We start from the raw sequence: 16,993 nt of genomic DNA on the forward strand, positions 1-16,993 counted from the left end.
TTATTAGTTTCAGTTGCCCGAGATTGCCATCTCTCTCTCTCTCTCTCTCTCTCTCTCTCTCTCTCTCTCTCTCTCTCTCTCTCTGTGTGTGTGTGTGTGTGTGTGTGTGTGTGTGTGTGTGTGTGTGTGGTCTATTGTTGATGCAGACCTTACAGCCAAAAGCTTCATTTGTGACAGTCTTTTTGTTATGCCTATATGCGACTCAGCATCTGTCTGAAGATTACAAGCATAATCTTGACATTTATGCTTGTAAAAATGCAATGACAACTGAGTAAACAACATTGTGCGGTGTTGGAAATCATTAAATGGCGTAGAAAAATTATTATATAATTAACAAATGTGTGGTATATAAATCGAAGCAGGGTACCACAATGAACAATTAGATATTGAGAAGCAAATACCTTCAAACATGTTTCACATTTTCTTGTATCAAATGAAGAGTCTGCAAGAACGCCAAGCAAAATGTTACATATTGTTATTCAGAAAAATAGTGTTAGGGATTATGTCATGAGGAAAGCTAAAAGTGAAACAACTTATTTGCAATGGTTGTTACAGCCAACCAGCACTCTTATATGCTTTCAAAAATTGCGTAGAAAACATAAACAATAAGTTACGCTTATAATATTGAAGTATTGTGTGTCTACAATCGAAAATTTCTGTTAGTTATGTTTATAATATTCAGATTAAATAAAATAACTTTCATATTTTTTTGGGTAATATATGTTAAATTTCCATTATTTGTATGTTCAACTATATGACAATTTTTTCTACTTTTTCTTTTTCCCTTTAGCATTTGATGAGAGTCTCCTGTGGTACACACAGCCCGATGAAAGACTCCAGTACGGGCCCCCTGATGGGCGGCTCCAGCTGAGCTGCTCATGGTACTTGCTGCTTGAAGGACGACTCCAGTGTGAGCCACTGGTGTTACATACCATTCAATGGAGGAGTTGAGCAAAAGCCTTTGGTGGTATGCACCAGCAAGAACATGTTAATATTTTCAGGTGCTTGGTTAGGGTCTCAGTTCAACACAAGAAATGGCTTACTGTAAAAATAAAATGTGGTTTTTAATTTATTTGTGATGTTAACATAACGTATAAACTTGTGCATTGTTAACCTACCAGTGATTTACCACTTTGGCCAATGAATTTATTACAGCTTTATTCACAAAATCACTGACAGTAACCCCCAGTATTTAATTCTATTCACCTTAAATAAAGGTGACTGACAAGCCTCCAACAAACCAGAGTTACAACAGAAATACCAATTGCCCAGCACACATCAAGCCTGTACATACTATCAAGTAAAAACACATGCCTTTTTCCATTTACTACCACACTTAACCTGAAAAATGGAATGTAAACAAAGTACACATGCTAATTTGATGACCTGACAAACTGATGTTAAACAAATACACATAGTATTAAGAAAGACAACCTCACTAATGACATGAAATGTTACTACAGTTGGTTATCTCACACATCAGTAATTCCACATAGGAACATATATTAAAGCTACATTTGCAGAGCAATTTGTACTCGTCCGTGGCAGTCTCTTTGTGACAGGAAATCAGGCCTGAGGAAGTACAGGAGATGGATTTCTGAAGATTATTTGTTATCAGTAATTGGCACAAATTACAGTTCATAGTTGACCTATTTACACTCCTCTGTTACGCAAGTCTTTCACTTTATATATTCGCACGAGCCAATGCTCTGTTGTGTAGGCTTCTTCTAAAACATCTAGTTCAAAGTCTTTGTTGCCAATTTCTGCACTCCTTACCCGGTCATATCCAGGTGGCTTTCCTGTGAAATACAAATGAATATCATTTATTTTTATGGTATAAGATATTAATAAATAACACAATGAATACATATTTTAACCAAAGTACAGGTAAGTTTATCATAAAGAACATTTTGGAATTAGCCACTGAAATGACTTAAAAGATACTTTCCATTCTACATTTTATCATCATCATCATCTTACAAGAATTATTAAATAATATAGCTGCAGATAGTTTAGCATGAGAATTGTTCTTTTTGAAAAGTGAATGGCACAGATTTTACTGATGATGGTCTGGACTTTGAACCTGAACTGGAAGGTTCGGGTTCTAACGACTTTTAGGTTCGTGCAATTTTACCCTGTTTCATATGAACTTCAAACGTGGAGGTGTCAATCAATTAAGCATCTGTCACTTTCCAGATTGGTACAGGTGCTTTTGCAACGATTGTCACTTTTCAAAGATACTGACGGTTAGACACAATGGTCAACTTTGTACTGTTTGGTATAAGGATATGGTCACAAAAAGTAGTTGGTAGTCCAATCACAGGATCCAAGCAATATTTTGGATCCTCATCTATTCTCCTAGATGGGTCTGCAGATATACAACTCAGTCAATTAGGTGAGGGTATCGTAGTATCCCACATGCACCTTATGGGCTTCTTACAGAAATATGCAACTATATTTAATGGCAAGACAACACGAGTCAGGGACTGAAGTGCACATTACACCGAATTCTTCAGCAGCAGCAAAATTTTTCAAAGCGAGAGGATCAATTGTGCTGGTAGAAATACCAGATGGGTCTCTCCGTGTCTACCATGATTTTAAATCCACTGCCAATGTACAAATGGTTGTGGATACATACCCAGTCCCCGAAGTGAAAGATAAAGCCACACTTGATTTTTGCAAAACAGATCTCAAAGAAGCTTATCTGTAGTTACTCTAGGATAAACAGGCAAAACACGATTTGGTGACCATCACACCATTTGTCTTAGTTTCACACAACTGTTTACTGTATGGGACCTCCAGTGCCTCAGTGGTATTTCAATAGTATTTGGAGCACTTAATAAGCGGTGTCCCTGGACCAGTAGTTATCTGGATGATACCACTGACATGGGGATGGGTCCAGTAGATCTCTCACACAATATTGAAGCAGACAGATTTAGTTTTCAGGTCGTATCCTTAGTGCTGCAGGTATCAAGTCCACAGCAAAGCTTGTCAAGGCCATTCAAAACCTTTAAACCCCTCATGGCTGTGAAGCAACTCAAATCAGTCGTCATCCAAATAATATATAATATCATTATAAATTATATTATTATATAAATCTATTCCTTACACTGAATCCACTACGGAACTGTTACACTCTTTATTAGGCACGAATGTGAAGTGGCACTGGAAATATGGTGGATAACAGTTCATTTCACAAACTGAAGCAGGCACTTACTAAAATCACTTGTTTAATCACCTACTACCCTCATAAGTTGCCCATTGTAGCAGCAAATGCATCAGACTACAGGCTGGGAGCAGTTATCTCCCATCAAGTTAATGATGTGGAATGACCAACTGCTGTTGTGTCCAAGACTCTGACAATGAAACTACAGTCAATATGAAAAGGAAGCCTTTTTTTCTTTTTTGGCTTTAAAAAGGTTCCATGACTATATGTATGGTTATAATTTTCTCCTGTTAACAGAACATAAGATTGTTTTCTCTCACTGCAACACAGGTGTTTGTATACCGCAGAGGACAGTATATTTTATCTTCAAACTTTAAAACTTATCAATCCTTAGATAGATATGGTTTTATACATGGGTGTGTAAATTTCCCAGCACTTTAGAAAATGAAAATCAGAAGGGGGGGGGGGGGGGGTGGGGAGGGAGGGAGGGAATAAAAAAACATGTTTTGAAATGATTTTTTTTAAGTGCAGCAACCCATACACTGCATATTTTCATATTACAAAGGTATAAATTCAAATTCCACCAAACACTGCAAGTCACTTTCCAAGTAACAGCAGCCAGTCATAGCTCATGTCGGGTGATCTCGCCACCCGATGACAGTGGATATTCAGAGCATAGGACATGTGATGTAGTCAGTCAATAGCAACATCACTGTTGAGTAGCGCAAACACACAAACAGGAAAAGTTAATGGTTTAAATTAATATAAATAGCGTTGTTACAAGAAAAGCAAAGTTTTCACATATAATATTGGTCTCTAAGGTTAATACGCTGCAAAAGAAGCTAAGCTTTCACATATAATGCTCATCATTTTTGTGCATGTTACACTTTAAGATATATCACACAAATGTGCCAGGAAAATTTTTAATAACGACATAGAAACGTCTGATCTTCTGGGCTAAAAATTCATATAAATGGCTCATCATCAAAGAGTTAATTTTTCAATTAGAGTCACCCGCTCTGTGATTTAAGAAATTCACTGTATATTCTCACACATAGTTCAACTTGCATAAAAGGAAACGTAATTAGAAAGTAACTTTTTCAAACCACATTCACAATATTTTCCTGCAACCTTTTACAAATCAGCAGGCACCACCCTGCATGCTCAGCTACGATGACGTAGGAAGCCCGTATCTTCGTATGTGTAAAACATTAGATGATCTTAAATTACGTCATAAAAGAAACAAGACATCACACATCGGAATTTCATGAGCAATACTAAAATGTGCCTAGTTAAAGTGCATACTTAAAGAACACTTTCGTAGGTCCAGATTCCCAATAAAGTAGGCCTCGACCTGATATTATGCTTTTGAGTGTAGTTTTCGGGATGTAAATTTTCTTGGAACGCCAGTACTGTATTATTTCATGTTGGTTCTTTATTAAGGGATAATGCCATATGTGCTAGAAGATGAAATTGTGCACTTGGAACTAAACACTTTGTTTCAAATAAGTTGATTGCCTCTGCAGAAAAGATTAATAAAAGCGAAATTTCTTTAGCAAACCGACAAAAATAACTTCATTGTTCGTCAAGGCGATTAATGCTTAACTGTCAGAAAGGTGAGAGTAAAATCAAATCTGAAACTAATAAAATATTTCAGCCCTCCATAGTTATATGAATGTATTTTAATTCATTTGATAGCTCCCGGCCACAGAAATCCATTTTCATTTGAAGTGAGACCAGTAAACAAAGAGGAAACAGCAAAATCACTAAATGTAAATGCGGGTCACATGGAGACTATCCCCCCTCCAAAAGCATTTGAGATAGGTCGTCAAAAAAATTGAATTTTCAAAATTATTTTCTTTTTGTAGGCACACACTTTTCTGAAAAGTCTGATACATTTAACATATGTGTTCGAAGAAATGGAAGACATGTTACTTGGTCTTAAGTGTGCCAAAGTGAGGTGCCACACATCTTCACACAGCATTCATCTATTGCATATCGCTATATTTCGCTTCGTGGAATTGAAATGCGTATATTTTGTAATGGATGCCATCAAACTATATTTAAAGTGTCGTGTGGTGCCTCTCCAGTCAGCTGGTTTGACATCCTCCCCCCCTCCTTTCTTTTTAAAAAACAAAAAACCTCGTAATTAGATGGGATTATTTGTAACCGGGTGAACAAGAACTCTTTAAAAAAGTTTCAGCCTTTATCGTTTATTAGCTAATAACTTGCAGTTTTGGGTGACGTAAAATTAAGTATAGGGTACATAAAACCAGTAAAGACAAGAGGCAAGCAAGACGGTACATATTTCTTCAATCCTTAGCTCCTTGTATTTTTCCCTCTCTAATCATACATGGGATGCTTCCCTTTATGCGAAAGAATCTATTACTCCATCAAAGTACATCAAACATTTTGCTACTTGCAAAATCGAAATGTCATCGTCTAATACACAAAAAGCTGTTCATGAGAATGTGACCACTAGGTGAAAATTATAAAAAAAAATGGTTCAAATGGCTCTGAGCACTATGGGACTTAACATCTATGGTCATCAGTCCCCTAGAACTTAGAACTACTTAAACCTAACTAACCTAAGGACATCACACACACCCATGCCCGAGGCAGGATTCGAACCTGCGACCGTAGCAGTCGCGCGGCTCCGGACTGAGCGCCTAGAACCGCTAGGAAAATTATAAAAGTTAAAGAATTTTTTTGAACTTGTCATGGTTTGGATACAATGTAATATATTTTTAAAACTTATAATTTAAATTATCCATACATTTACAGAGCATAAGAATGTCACATATCAACCCACTCATGTTTTTGTTAACAAGTTAATGAGAACCAAATGAAACAGTATACTGGTACTCAGAACAATGTTCAACATACATTTTCTCCATGTGATACTAAAAACAAACACATTCTTACACCCCTAATGTAACAGATTCACAGCCATCAACAATGCAGAATATCACCACCTACCTCCTTCTGTGTAAACTTGTCCAAAGCGGTAATAACACATCTTGTACATGAGGCAATTGAGCAGAGTGGGTGAGCCTTCTTTGTCAACTCTGAACTCTCCTGCAGGTGAATAATAATCCCATTCTTTAATGTGACTGCCACGATCTGTACTGCCACCAATACGAACCATCCACAGAAATTTATTTATATCTGCAAAGTAATATCAAGAATGTACAGGTGATTCGCAAAGCAGCATACCATTTAAAAATAAGAGCACTCAGTTCAGCAATTCTCAACAATGCAAATTTTTAGCCTGGAGCCAGAAATTCATTGTTTAGTTACCAATCTACTCGACAACTGGTGAAATGTCATACATGAAAATAAGTGCTACAATACTAACCATCTGAAGAGTATCCAGTGAGTCCTCCAAATATAACTAAAACATAATCCACATCTAATTCCCTCATAATTTCATATGCCTTATCTTCCGATGAGGCCATGGCTTGACCAACTCTTGAAATATGTGTATTGTTCCATGTATTGTTATCTACTAAGATTGTTCTGTTAGCCATTGCTGTAATCTGATATCCATAATCCCACCAGGACATAACTCGTGCATCCTACAATTGTTCAACACAACATATATACTTGTTCAATATGTGCCTCTTACTCTATAACACCTATAGGCTTAAAAAAAGGAACTGAAGTATTAAAGTAACTTTTGTGTGATTTTTTTTTTTTGAGTGGTAAAACACAATGATCCAAAAAACAAACAGTTCAAAAACAACTTAGAATTCCATAATCAAGTATAACAACTGACCTATTTGACATTCATTTCATCACTTATTTAAGAAGTGGTAGAAACAAAAGTAAAAAAAAATTAAAAGCTAACCTCTATTTTTTCACTGCAGATATATCAAGTGGAAATAAAAATTGGCAAAATATAAATATCAATGAAATATAAAATGATATCTTCAGTTTCACTAATTTCATCTTTATTTGAAGTGTCAGTATAAATATCTGTAACATTTATTAAGTGGTAATCGAAAGTAATAAACATTAAGCAATGTTTGTATAGATATGACCTAACCTCTGGAGTATTCATCCTCAACCAATAGTATGCCTCTCTGAAGTCATCAAATATTATGCGTGAGCCATCATGTGATCGTGCTGACAACACAATACTTGGGCTGCTATATGCCTCAGATGTCACCCATGTACAGTGAAATGTATAGGAAACCAGTAGAAATGACATCACACAAACGAAAACAGTGGCGATCTGTAAAGGAGAATAAAGAACACTTTGTTCTATTAAAGGGGTAGGTACAGCTTCCTAAGTTTATTGGTTTATGAACTGTATTTCACTAAACATTATCATAAAAGAACCAAAATATTGACACACTACATTACAACTATAATAGATGTGTGACAAATTGTTTGTATGAGCGTCTCATTGACTATTTTGAAGTAGAATTGGAGACTATAAATCTGAACCAGGGGAAGAAGAGAAATCTGAACCATGCAAAAAAGTGAAACTTGATAAAAGGCAGTGTGATTAACTTACCAACTGCTTAATTACTACGGTACCTATGGTACTGTAAATCTATATAACTCCAATCGGAAAATTATTTCATGAATTCAGCCTAACAAGATATGTGACTAACCAGGGGAAGAAGAGAAATCTGAACCATGCAAAAAAGTGTAACTTGATAAAAGGCAGTGTGATCAACTTACCAACTGCTTAATTACTACGGTACCTATGGTTCTGTAAATCTATATAACTCCAATCTGAAAATTATTTCATGAATTCAGCCTAACAAGATATGTGACTAACATTCGTAACATAATTTTCTTCTACTGCTGCATTTCACAGTGATCTCCTTAAACTTGATATTACACACATAACTGTCATACACTGAATATATTTACAAAGTGTTAGCACAAAGTTCAGTTTTCAGTTAATATTACTATGTTTTCTGACAATTCAACTGGAAAATTGGCAACAATATCTGTCAAAATGTTACAACTCTACCAACGAAAGGGAAAACAAGAAAACAAATGCCGATTTCAGTACTTCCCAAATAAACTTATCACTACCAAACAGACACCAACTGAATTCAGAAATGTTTCCACCAAAATAATGTAAAAAAAAAAACCAAGGAAACTGCTCAGAACTGTAGCCACTATTTATATCAGCTGACAAGCTAAAAAATTCGTCTTGATATGTCATGAAAAGCAACCAGGTTTTAAATTGTAAGACATTTTCAGAGGGAGATGTGGACTCTGACCGCTACCTATTGGTTATGAACTGTAGATTAAAACTGAAGAAATTGCAAAAAGGTAGGAATTTATGGAGATGGGGCTTGGATAAACTGAAAGAATCAGAGGTTATAGAAAGTTTCAGAGAGAGTATTAGTGACTGACAAGAACAGGGCAAAGAAATACAGTAGAAGAAGAATGGATAGAGTAGAGAGATGAAATAGTGAAGGCAGCATACGATCAAGTAGGTAAAAAGATGAGAGTTTGTAAAATCCTTGTGTAAAAGAAGAGATATTGAATTAAATCGATGAAAGGAGAAAATATAAAAATGCAGTAAATGAAGCAGGTAAAAAGAAATACAAACGTCATAAAAATGAGATCGACAGGAAGTGCAAAATGGCTAAGCAGGGATGGCTAGAGGACAAATGTAAAGATGTAGAGGCATATATCAATAGCAGTAAGATAGATACTGCCTACAGGAAAATTAAAGATACCTTCGGAGAAAAGAGAAACACTTGTTTGTATGAATATCAAGAGCTCATATGAAAAGCCAGTCCTAAGCAAAGAAGGGAAAGTAGAAAGGTCAAAGGAGTTATCGAGGGTCTATACAAGGGTGATGTACTTCAGGGCAAGACTATGGAAATGGAAAAGCACTGAAAGACCTAAGTTGAAACAAGGCCCATTAGACTTACTGATAGCCTTGGGAGAGCCAGCCCTGACAAAACTATCATCTAGTGAGCAAGACGTATAGATGGGCGAAATACCCTCAGACTTCAAGAAGAATGTAATAATTCCAATCCCAAAGAAAGCAGGTGTTCAGAGGTGTGAGAATTACCAAACTATCTGTTCAATAACTCATGGTTGAAAAATATTAACAAATTCTTTACAGACCAATGGAAAAAGGGGTAGAAGCCGACCTTAAGAAAGATAAGTTTGAATTCTGTGGAGATGTTGGAACACACGACGCAATACTGGCCCTACGACTAATCCTATAAGATAGAGAAAGCTTTTCACAATGTTGACTAGAATACTCACTTTCGAATGACAAAGATGGCAGGTGTAAAATACAGTGAGCAAAAGGCTATCTACGATTTGTACAGAAACCAAATGTCAGTCATAAGAGTTGAGGGGCATAAAAGTGAAGCAGTGGTTGAGAAGGGAGTGAGAAAGGGTTGTAGCCTCTTCCCACTGTTATTCAATCTGTATATTGAGCATGCAGTAAAGGGAAAAAAAGAAAAATTTGTAGTACAATTTAAAATCCACAAAGAAGAAATAAAAACTTTGAGGTTTCCGGATGACATTGTAATTCTGCCAAAGACAGCAACGGACCTGGAGGAGCAACTGAACAGAATGGACAGTGCCTTGAAAGGAGGAAATAAAATGAACATCAACAAAAGCAAAACAAAGATAATGGAATGTAGTTTAATTAAATCAGGTGATGTGGATATTGGATTAGGAAATAAGACAAAGTAGTAAATAAATTTTGTATCTGGGGAGGAAAACAACGTGGTGGTCGGATGTAGACTGACTATGGCAAGAAAAGCATTTCTGAAGATGAGAATCTTGTTAACATTGCGAATAGATTTAACTGTCAGGAAGTCTTCTCTAAAAGTATTTGTATGGAGTGTACCCATGTATAGATGTGAAACATGGACAATAAATAAACAAGAGAGTAGAAGCTTTCAAAATGTGGTGCTACAAAAGAATGCTGAAGATTTGATGGGTAGATCAGATAACTAATGAGGAGGTGCTGAATAGTATTGGGGAGAAGAGGAATTTGTGGCACAACTTGACTAAAAGAAGGTATCGATTGATTGGACACGTTCTGAGGCATCAAGGGATCACCAATTTAGTACTGGAGAGAAGCATGGAGGGTAAAAATTGTAGAGGGAGACCAAGAGATGAATACACTAAGCAGATTCAGAAGGATGTATGCTGCAGTAGTTATTCTCAGATGGAGAAGCTTGCACAGGATAGAGTAGGGATCGAGAGCTGCATCAAACCAGTCTATGGACTGAGACCAAAAACAACACAACATGTCATAAATTTGAATTGTGCCAAGTCATTACTTTATGTAACTAATGTAACAAACAAAGGCTCTGACAATCCTCACCCAAAAGTAACTGCATTTCGCTTGCTTTAGTGGTTCTTTTTTATGAGAGACAAAGGGTCTCTCTCTCTCTCTCTCTCTCTCTCTCTCTCTCTGTGTGTGTGTGTGTGTGTGTGTGTGTGTGTGTGTGTGTGTGTGTGTGTGTGTTAATGCTTTCTATTTTAAATGAAGAGAAAAAAGTTGGGCAGCATAGTACAGATTTCTTAACCTGGCAGAATGTCCATTGTCCTGGAAAACTCAGAATTATTGCATTTTTGCCTATAAACCCTGGAAAAGGATGGTACACAATTTGCTTTTGAGCAGAAGAACTTGCTTGCCTTCTGTTTGGCTCAATGTAGCACTGTCATCACTGTTCATCTGCAACCAGGTGCTGTGTGACTTTCCGCCATCAGTGTTTCAGCAGCCCTAGCCCCTTCCCTTGCTCAGTCCACTGCAGCAGCCAGCCAGCTACCCAGTTGGATCTAGCTGCAGCCGACTGAGCCAAACTGTGCGGGCCATGCTTTCCTTATTTGGTGTTGTGCACAGACGACAAGTGTCATAGGGGAGTTCGTGGACTACTGAAAAATTCAGTGTTCAGTTGCACGCTATGTAAAACAAACCTCTGTATCAGCAACATGAGCAAGCAGCTCTTGTCGGGTCATGCAAGTGAAAAGAAGCACGTTGGGCTCACGGCTACTAGGAAGGTGACAGTGCCTATATTCATGCTAAATGCTACAAACGTCTGCTGCCAAAATACTATTACATCGAGCATAGCCCTTGCGGCACTGCTTACTACTGCTGGATGCAACCAGTTGATCAACAACTTCGGTAATGAAAAGAACAATCCCGACTGTGCCTTGACACATTAAGTGAATTACTGATTTCAATGAAGAAACATACTATTTCTAATTAGTCTCCTTATATTTTTAGTCTGCTGCGACACACATGGGGAGTGAATCATGCAGTCATGATGTGTTCCAGCAACAGCTCCTAACCCTACACAATTGCACCAGCCACCTATTGCAATAACTGGACAATGACCAATGAAGCTGAATTATGTGCAGCGAGATGCCGTGATGAAGGCTCAAATGTGTTTGTGTCTGTTGCCTGCTGAGAGACACCAATCTTCCCAACAGTGGTAGCCTTCATAATATCTTACCGGATATGTTTCCCGGCAATGAACTGTCTTCAAATTGCACAGAGATTTATTACTGGAAACACTGTAAGAATGCAATGCCATAAGAACATAATAAGTCAACATTTCAGTCAATGAAAACTTTCACAGTACCGATCAAGAATTTTAGTGGCACAAATAATTTTCTTCAGTATTTGTCTGTAAGACAGAGGAACACACACATTTTTCTTTTAAGATCATTTTTATTAGTTTATCTACAAAGCTAGAATTTTAAATTATTTTCATTTGTGTCAGAATATTAATTTAATCAACAGATAAAACCACTTTACGAATAACATAACGTCCAGTATTCGCCACTGGTAAAACAAGGATCATCTGTAGCAAAAGCCTATGAGAGAATTAAACTTAAATGTTGAGAGGAATTAATAACACAGCATACTGATGGTTTAATAAACTATTTTCTTACCTCACTCTTCATGACATAGTTGCTTTCAAATTTTTTGCTTTTCTTATCCACATTCTTAGAGGCATCTATCTGCTTCATGTATGTCGTTAGCATGGCAGAGACAGCTATACCAGAGAGTATGCACATCACAGGTGCAAGAACCAGCATTAGACGAACCATAACACCCTGTTAAAAAAAATAAAAGTATTCTGTAAAATTAATAACTTTCCATACTCTATGCATCACAGTTAAAAACTGTTTTTCATAGATCACAGATAGTAGAAAATACATGGACAGTTAATAAATACGTAAATAATTTCGTTTCCTGGCTTATGGCATTATTTTAATGCCAAAATAAATTAGCAGCTCACAATGATGTCCATCTCATTTAAGCTCACAAATCATCTCATTAGACTCTTCCCCACATTAACATTATGCACAAACTCCAAGCAATTGCAACAATGAAAATCGTTTTCTCACTGCAGTTTTGATAAAATTATTTAAATATGCACACTACAAATTTTCATTCTCTATTCACAATAATTTAGCAATGGCTCTCAACAATCATGTAATCTTCCTAATAAGATGAATTTCTCTGCTTAATATGTGTACATACTTCAGTTAAAACTCCTTTAGCCTACAGTGAACAAATAAGATAAAATGGTTTTTAAATAGACTTGTCAAGTCAAACAGAGTAAATTTAACCTTAAAATGTTGAAGTGTGATACTATGATATTGTATTTTCATTTAACTAGTTCTGTCTCACTACCAACAATCTGACTGTTTCTTTGAGACTTTAGATTGATTCTCTGAAGCAACAGCAAACAGTCTAAAGCTTAAGAGTATCACTTTATCACATCAAACTTTTTTATGAATGTCTTTTTATGTGTATACACTGAAGCAGTGAGTGAAAATTTGTTAAACGCTGGGAATCAAACCTGGGTCTCTTGCTTACTAAGTAGATGTGGTACTCACTAAGGCACCTCGGCACAGTTGTTTGCACAACTGCACAGATTACCTTGGCATGCCTCCCTCCTTGATCCAAATTTTCATTATCTTCCCAATCTATTTTAAATTCCCCATGAACAGAATTGCAAAGGCTCACATGTTCTGGAATAGCACCTCAACATCGAACGTAAATGAGGGATCCAGCCCGATACCCAGGTACAGGTACTTATACAAATACGCTAAGGTGCTATTCCAGAACATGGAGAGCATCAGAAATTATATTCATATGTAAAGGGGAGTTTAAAATAGACTGGGATGGCAGTGAGAATTTGGATCGAGGAGGGAGGCATGCCAAGGTAATTCATGTAGTTGTGCAAACCGCTGTGCCAAGCTGGTTTAGTGGCTATTGCATCGATCTAGTAAGTAGGAGACCCGGGTTAAATTCTCTGACCAGTGTACAAAAATTCACTCACCACTTCAATCTATATGCTGTTTTTGTTGTTGTCATCAGTCCAGAGACTGGTTTGATGCAGCTCTCCTTGCTACTCTATCCTGTGCAAGTATTTTCATCTCCGAGTAACTACTGCAACATACGTCCTTCTGAATCTAGAAGGAAGGTCAGCATTGGTCATAATTTTGATGGTTTACTGACAGCAAAATCGATTTTCAATCACATAGTGATCATCTTCAGTGCTGTAGTGTACAAATTAAACACATAGGTACTGGTGTCAACTTATTACCAGTAACCAAAGCTATGAAATGATCTGAATCTGTTAAGTGCATTCATCCCTTGGTCTCCCTCTACAATTTTTACCCTCCACACTTCCCTCCAATACTAAATTGGTGATCCCTGATACCTCAGAATATGTCCTACCAACCGATCCCTTCTTCTAGTCAAGCTGTCCCACAAATTCCTCTTCTCCCCAATTCTATTCTGTACCGCCTCATTAGTTACGTGATCTACCCATCTAATCTTCAATATTCTTTTGTAGCACCACATTTTGAAAGCTTCTATTCTCTTCTTCTAAACTGCTCATCGTCCATGTTTTACTGCCATACATGGGTACACTCCACACAAATACTTTTAGAAAAGACTTCCTGACACACAAATCTATACTTGATGTTAAATTTCTGTTCTTCAGAAACACTTTCTTTGCCATACCCAGTCTACATTTTATATCCTCTCTACTCTGACCATCATCAGTTATTTCGCTCCCCAAATAGCAAAACTAAATTACTACTTTAAGTGTAACATTTCCTAATCTAATCTCCTCAGCATCACCTGATGTAATTCAACTACATTCCATTATCCTTGTTTTGCTTTTGCTGATGTTCATCTTGTTTCCTCCTTTGAAGACAATGACCATTCTGTTCAAGTGCTCTTCCACCTCATTTACTGTCTCTGACAGTTTCAATATCACCGGCAAACCTCAAATTTTTATTTCTTCTCCATGGATTTTAATTCCTTCTCCAAATTTTTTCTTTTGTTTCCTTTACTGCTTGCTCAATATACAGATTCAATAACATCGGGGATAGGCTACAACCCTGTCTCACTCCCTCCCCAACCACTGCTTCCCTTTCATGCCCCTCTTCTCTTATAAATGCCATCTGGTTTCTGTACAAATTATAAATAGCCTTTTTCGTCCTGTATTTGAACACTGCCACCTTCAGAATTTGAAAGAGAGTATTCCAATCAACATAGTCAAATGTTTTCTCTAAGTCTACAAATGCTAGAAATGTAGGTTTGTCTTTCCTTAATCTATCTTCTAAGGTAAGTTGTAGGGTCAGTATAGCCTCGAGTGTTCCAAAATTTCTATAGGATCCAAATTGATCTTCCCAGACGTCTGCTTCCATCAGTTTTTCCATTCGTCTCTAAGGAATTCGCATTAGTATTTTGCAGCCGACGTATTAAACAGATAGATTGGTAATTTTCACACCTGTCAACTAAATAATAGCTGCACTTGATCAGGAAACTCTCTGAAATTGTGTAATTTGATTTGAATGTGTTTTGCTCCACAAGGAGTCAAATTCCAAGTCAGTAGCTTTAAGACTGACTGGATGGATATTTATGGTCTGTTAAATTTGACAAGAAATGAAGCAGACATACAATTACTGCCTCCTGCTGTTTCAGTTTTTCAAGCTTTACACGGATTATATTTAATGAACTACCTGCATTACACTGCACACAGACGAATCACTTATCATTTCACCTTCTGAAAATGGTGGTATAATTTGCATAGCTTTTGCTTGAATGAGGACAATTTTGAAAGGGAAAGTGACAAGCATAGCCAAAGAAAGCATATGTTGCCTGCAATACAGATGCTACCTTTCTAAAGAAAAATAAAGTATTTCATCTTTTCTCTACTCTGAGTTATTGAATCTTGACAGTTCATGCGAGCTGCTGTGCTTGTCAGCAACTGTGAAACCCAGCAGAAATTGACACTGAACTCTGACAAATGAGCAAGTCTCTTAATTAAAATAATTTCATTTTAACACCTAGACATTTTTGATATTACACACAGAGGAATGTATAAAATAATACTGACGCAGAAAGAATCATTGTTATTCAAAGTTGCATGGATGGAGAAAGGTGACAGCGTTATGCATTGTGCTCTCTCTCTCCTGACTATCCCTAACAGAATTTATAGGCTTGGTAAACTGTTACTGTCACTTTCTTAATGTAATACTTGTCATGTTTGCTTTAAGTCACCCATAATGAGCACTACAGTTGCTAAGTAAACCCATCATACCTCAACTAACATTAAATCAACACCGAATGTTCTGTATGCACCCCTAAGCAAGTGCTACACACAAACGTGGCACAATGATGCTATTGGCTGAAGTGTCACATGGTACACTGCTCATTGGCACTGTACTTTTCCCCACCCACCTTCTTATGTGCACATTGATATTGTAAGGGGGAGACAAACTAAAACTGTCAAATAAGCACTACTATAGTGAAATTACAAAATTTCAGTGAATGGAGCATACCACAATGGTACGGAGAGAAGCGAATTGGCTGACATACAAGAGCTATTCAGAAAGTAGGGAACATTTCCATCTGACGTCACTAGGCACATGCTGATTGCGTATATTTTGGTATGTGTGTGCTTGGCAGCTCAGTCGGCATCCATTTGTGACTGTGGGAACATCTCTGCGCATCTGGTTTTTTCGATATTTGAATCTGAAATGTGCGCTGCAATAGAGAATCCCGTCAGTTGGGAGGTGAGGTCTGTGATACAGTTTTCTTGGCAAAAAACCTAAAACCCACAGAAATTTATTTTGAACTGTATGAAGTGTTTGGAAACAATGTAATGATTGACTCTTCCGTCTGGAAATGGTGAATTTGGTTTAAAAATGGACGAACCAATGTTCATGATGAAGAGAAGAGTGGACGCCTGACCATTGTGACTGACAATTTTGTTGCTAAAGTTGATGAAATGATTCGTGAAAACCGCCGCTTCACAATAATGCAGTTTTTGCTTTCTTTTCCACAAGTTGCATGGACTGTGTTGTTTGAAATTCTCACTCAAAAGCTAGGCTACCACAAATTTTGTGCATGACGGGTGCCCAAAATGCTTGCAGAGCACCATAAACAACAGTGAATGGGTGCAACAAGTGATTCATTACTGGATCAAATCGTAACCGGTGACGAGACTTTAGTGAAACACGTTAATTGTGAGACAAAATTACAGTCCATGGATTGGAGACACACAAGGTCTCCCAAAAACCAAGAAAATGTTTGCAAGGAAATTGATTGTGACAGTGTTTTGGGGTAGGCAAGGTGTGCTTCTCATTGATTATCTCAAACGTGAAGCAACCATAAATTCTGTCCGGTGCTGTCTAACTTTGCAAGCCATAGAAGAGCACTTCAAAATAACACGGCAAACCACACAAAAAAACTCCTAAATTCATTTAAATGGGAAATTTTCCCTCATCCACCCTATAAGCCCCGACCTGCACCAAGTTACTTACACTTGTTTCCCACGATGA

General features: G+C 37.1%; 1 protein-coding gene across 1 annotated transcript in view; it reads right to left on the reverse strand.

Annotated features, from left to right (window-relative positions):
- Nucleotides 1–1,039: 1,039 nt before the first annotated feature.
- Nucleotides 1,040–16,993, reverse strand: part of LOC126334556 (dolichyl-diphosphooligosaccharide--protein glycosyltransferase subunit STT3A) — a 90,609-nt gene continuing 74,655 nt past the window's right edge. The window contains exons 10-14 of the mRNA XM_049996932.1: nt 12,074–12,238; nt 7,215–7,403; nt 6,525–6,744; nt 6,146–6,334; nt 1,040–1,799 (exon numbers count right to left, since the gene is read on the reverse strand). Coding sequence (XP_049852889.1) covers nt 1,654–1,799; nt 6,146–6,334; nt 6,525–6,744; nt 7,215–7,403; nt 12,074–12,238 — 909 coding nt within the window. The 3' untranslated portion in view covers nt 1,040–1,653. The remainder of the gene's footprint in view (nt 1,800–6,145; nt 6,335–6,524; nt 6,745–7,214; nt 7,404–12,073; nt 12,239–16,993) is intronic.

This window comes from Schistocerca gregaria, chromosome 2 (genome assembly GCF_023897955.1).
Source record: "Schistocerca gregaria isolate iqSchGreg1 chromosome 2, iqSchGreg1.2, whole genome shotgun sequence".
Classification (NCBI taxonomy): Eukaryota; Metazoa; Arthropoda; class Insecta; order Orthoptera; family Acrididae; genus Schistocerca; species Schistocerca gregaria.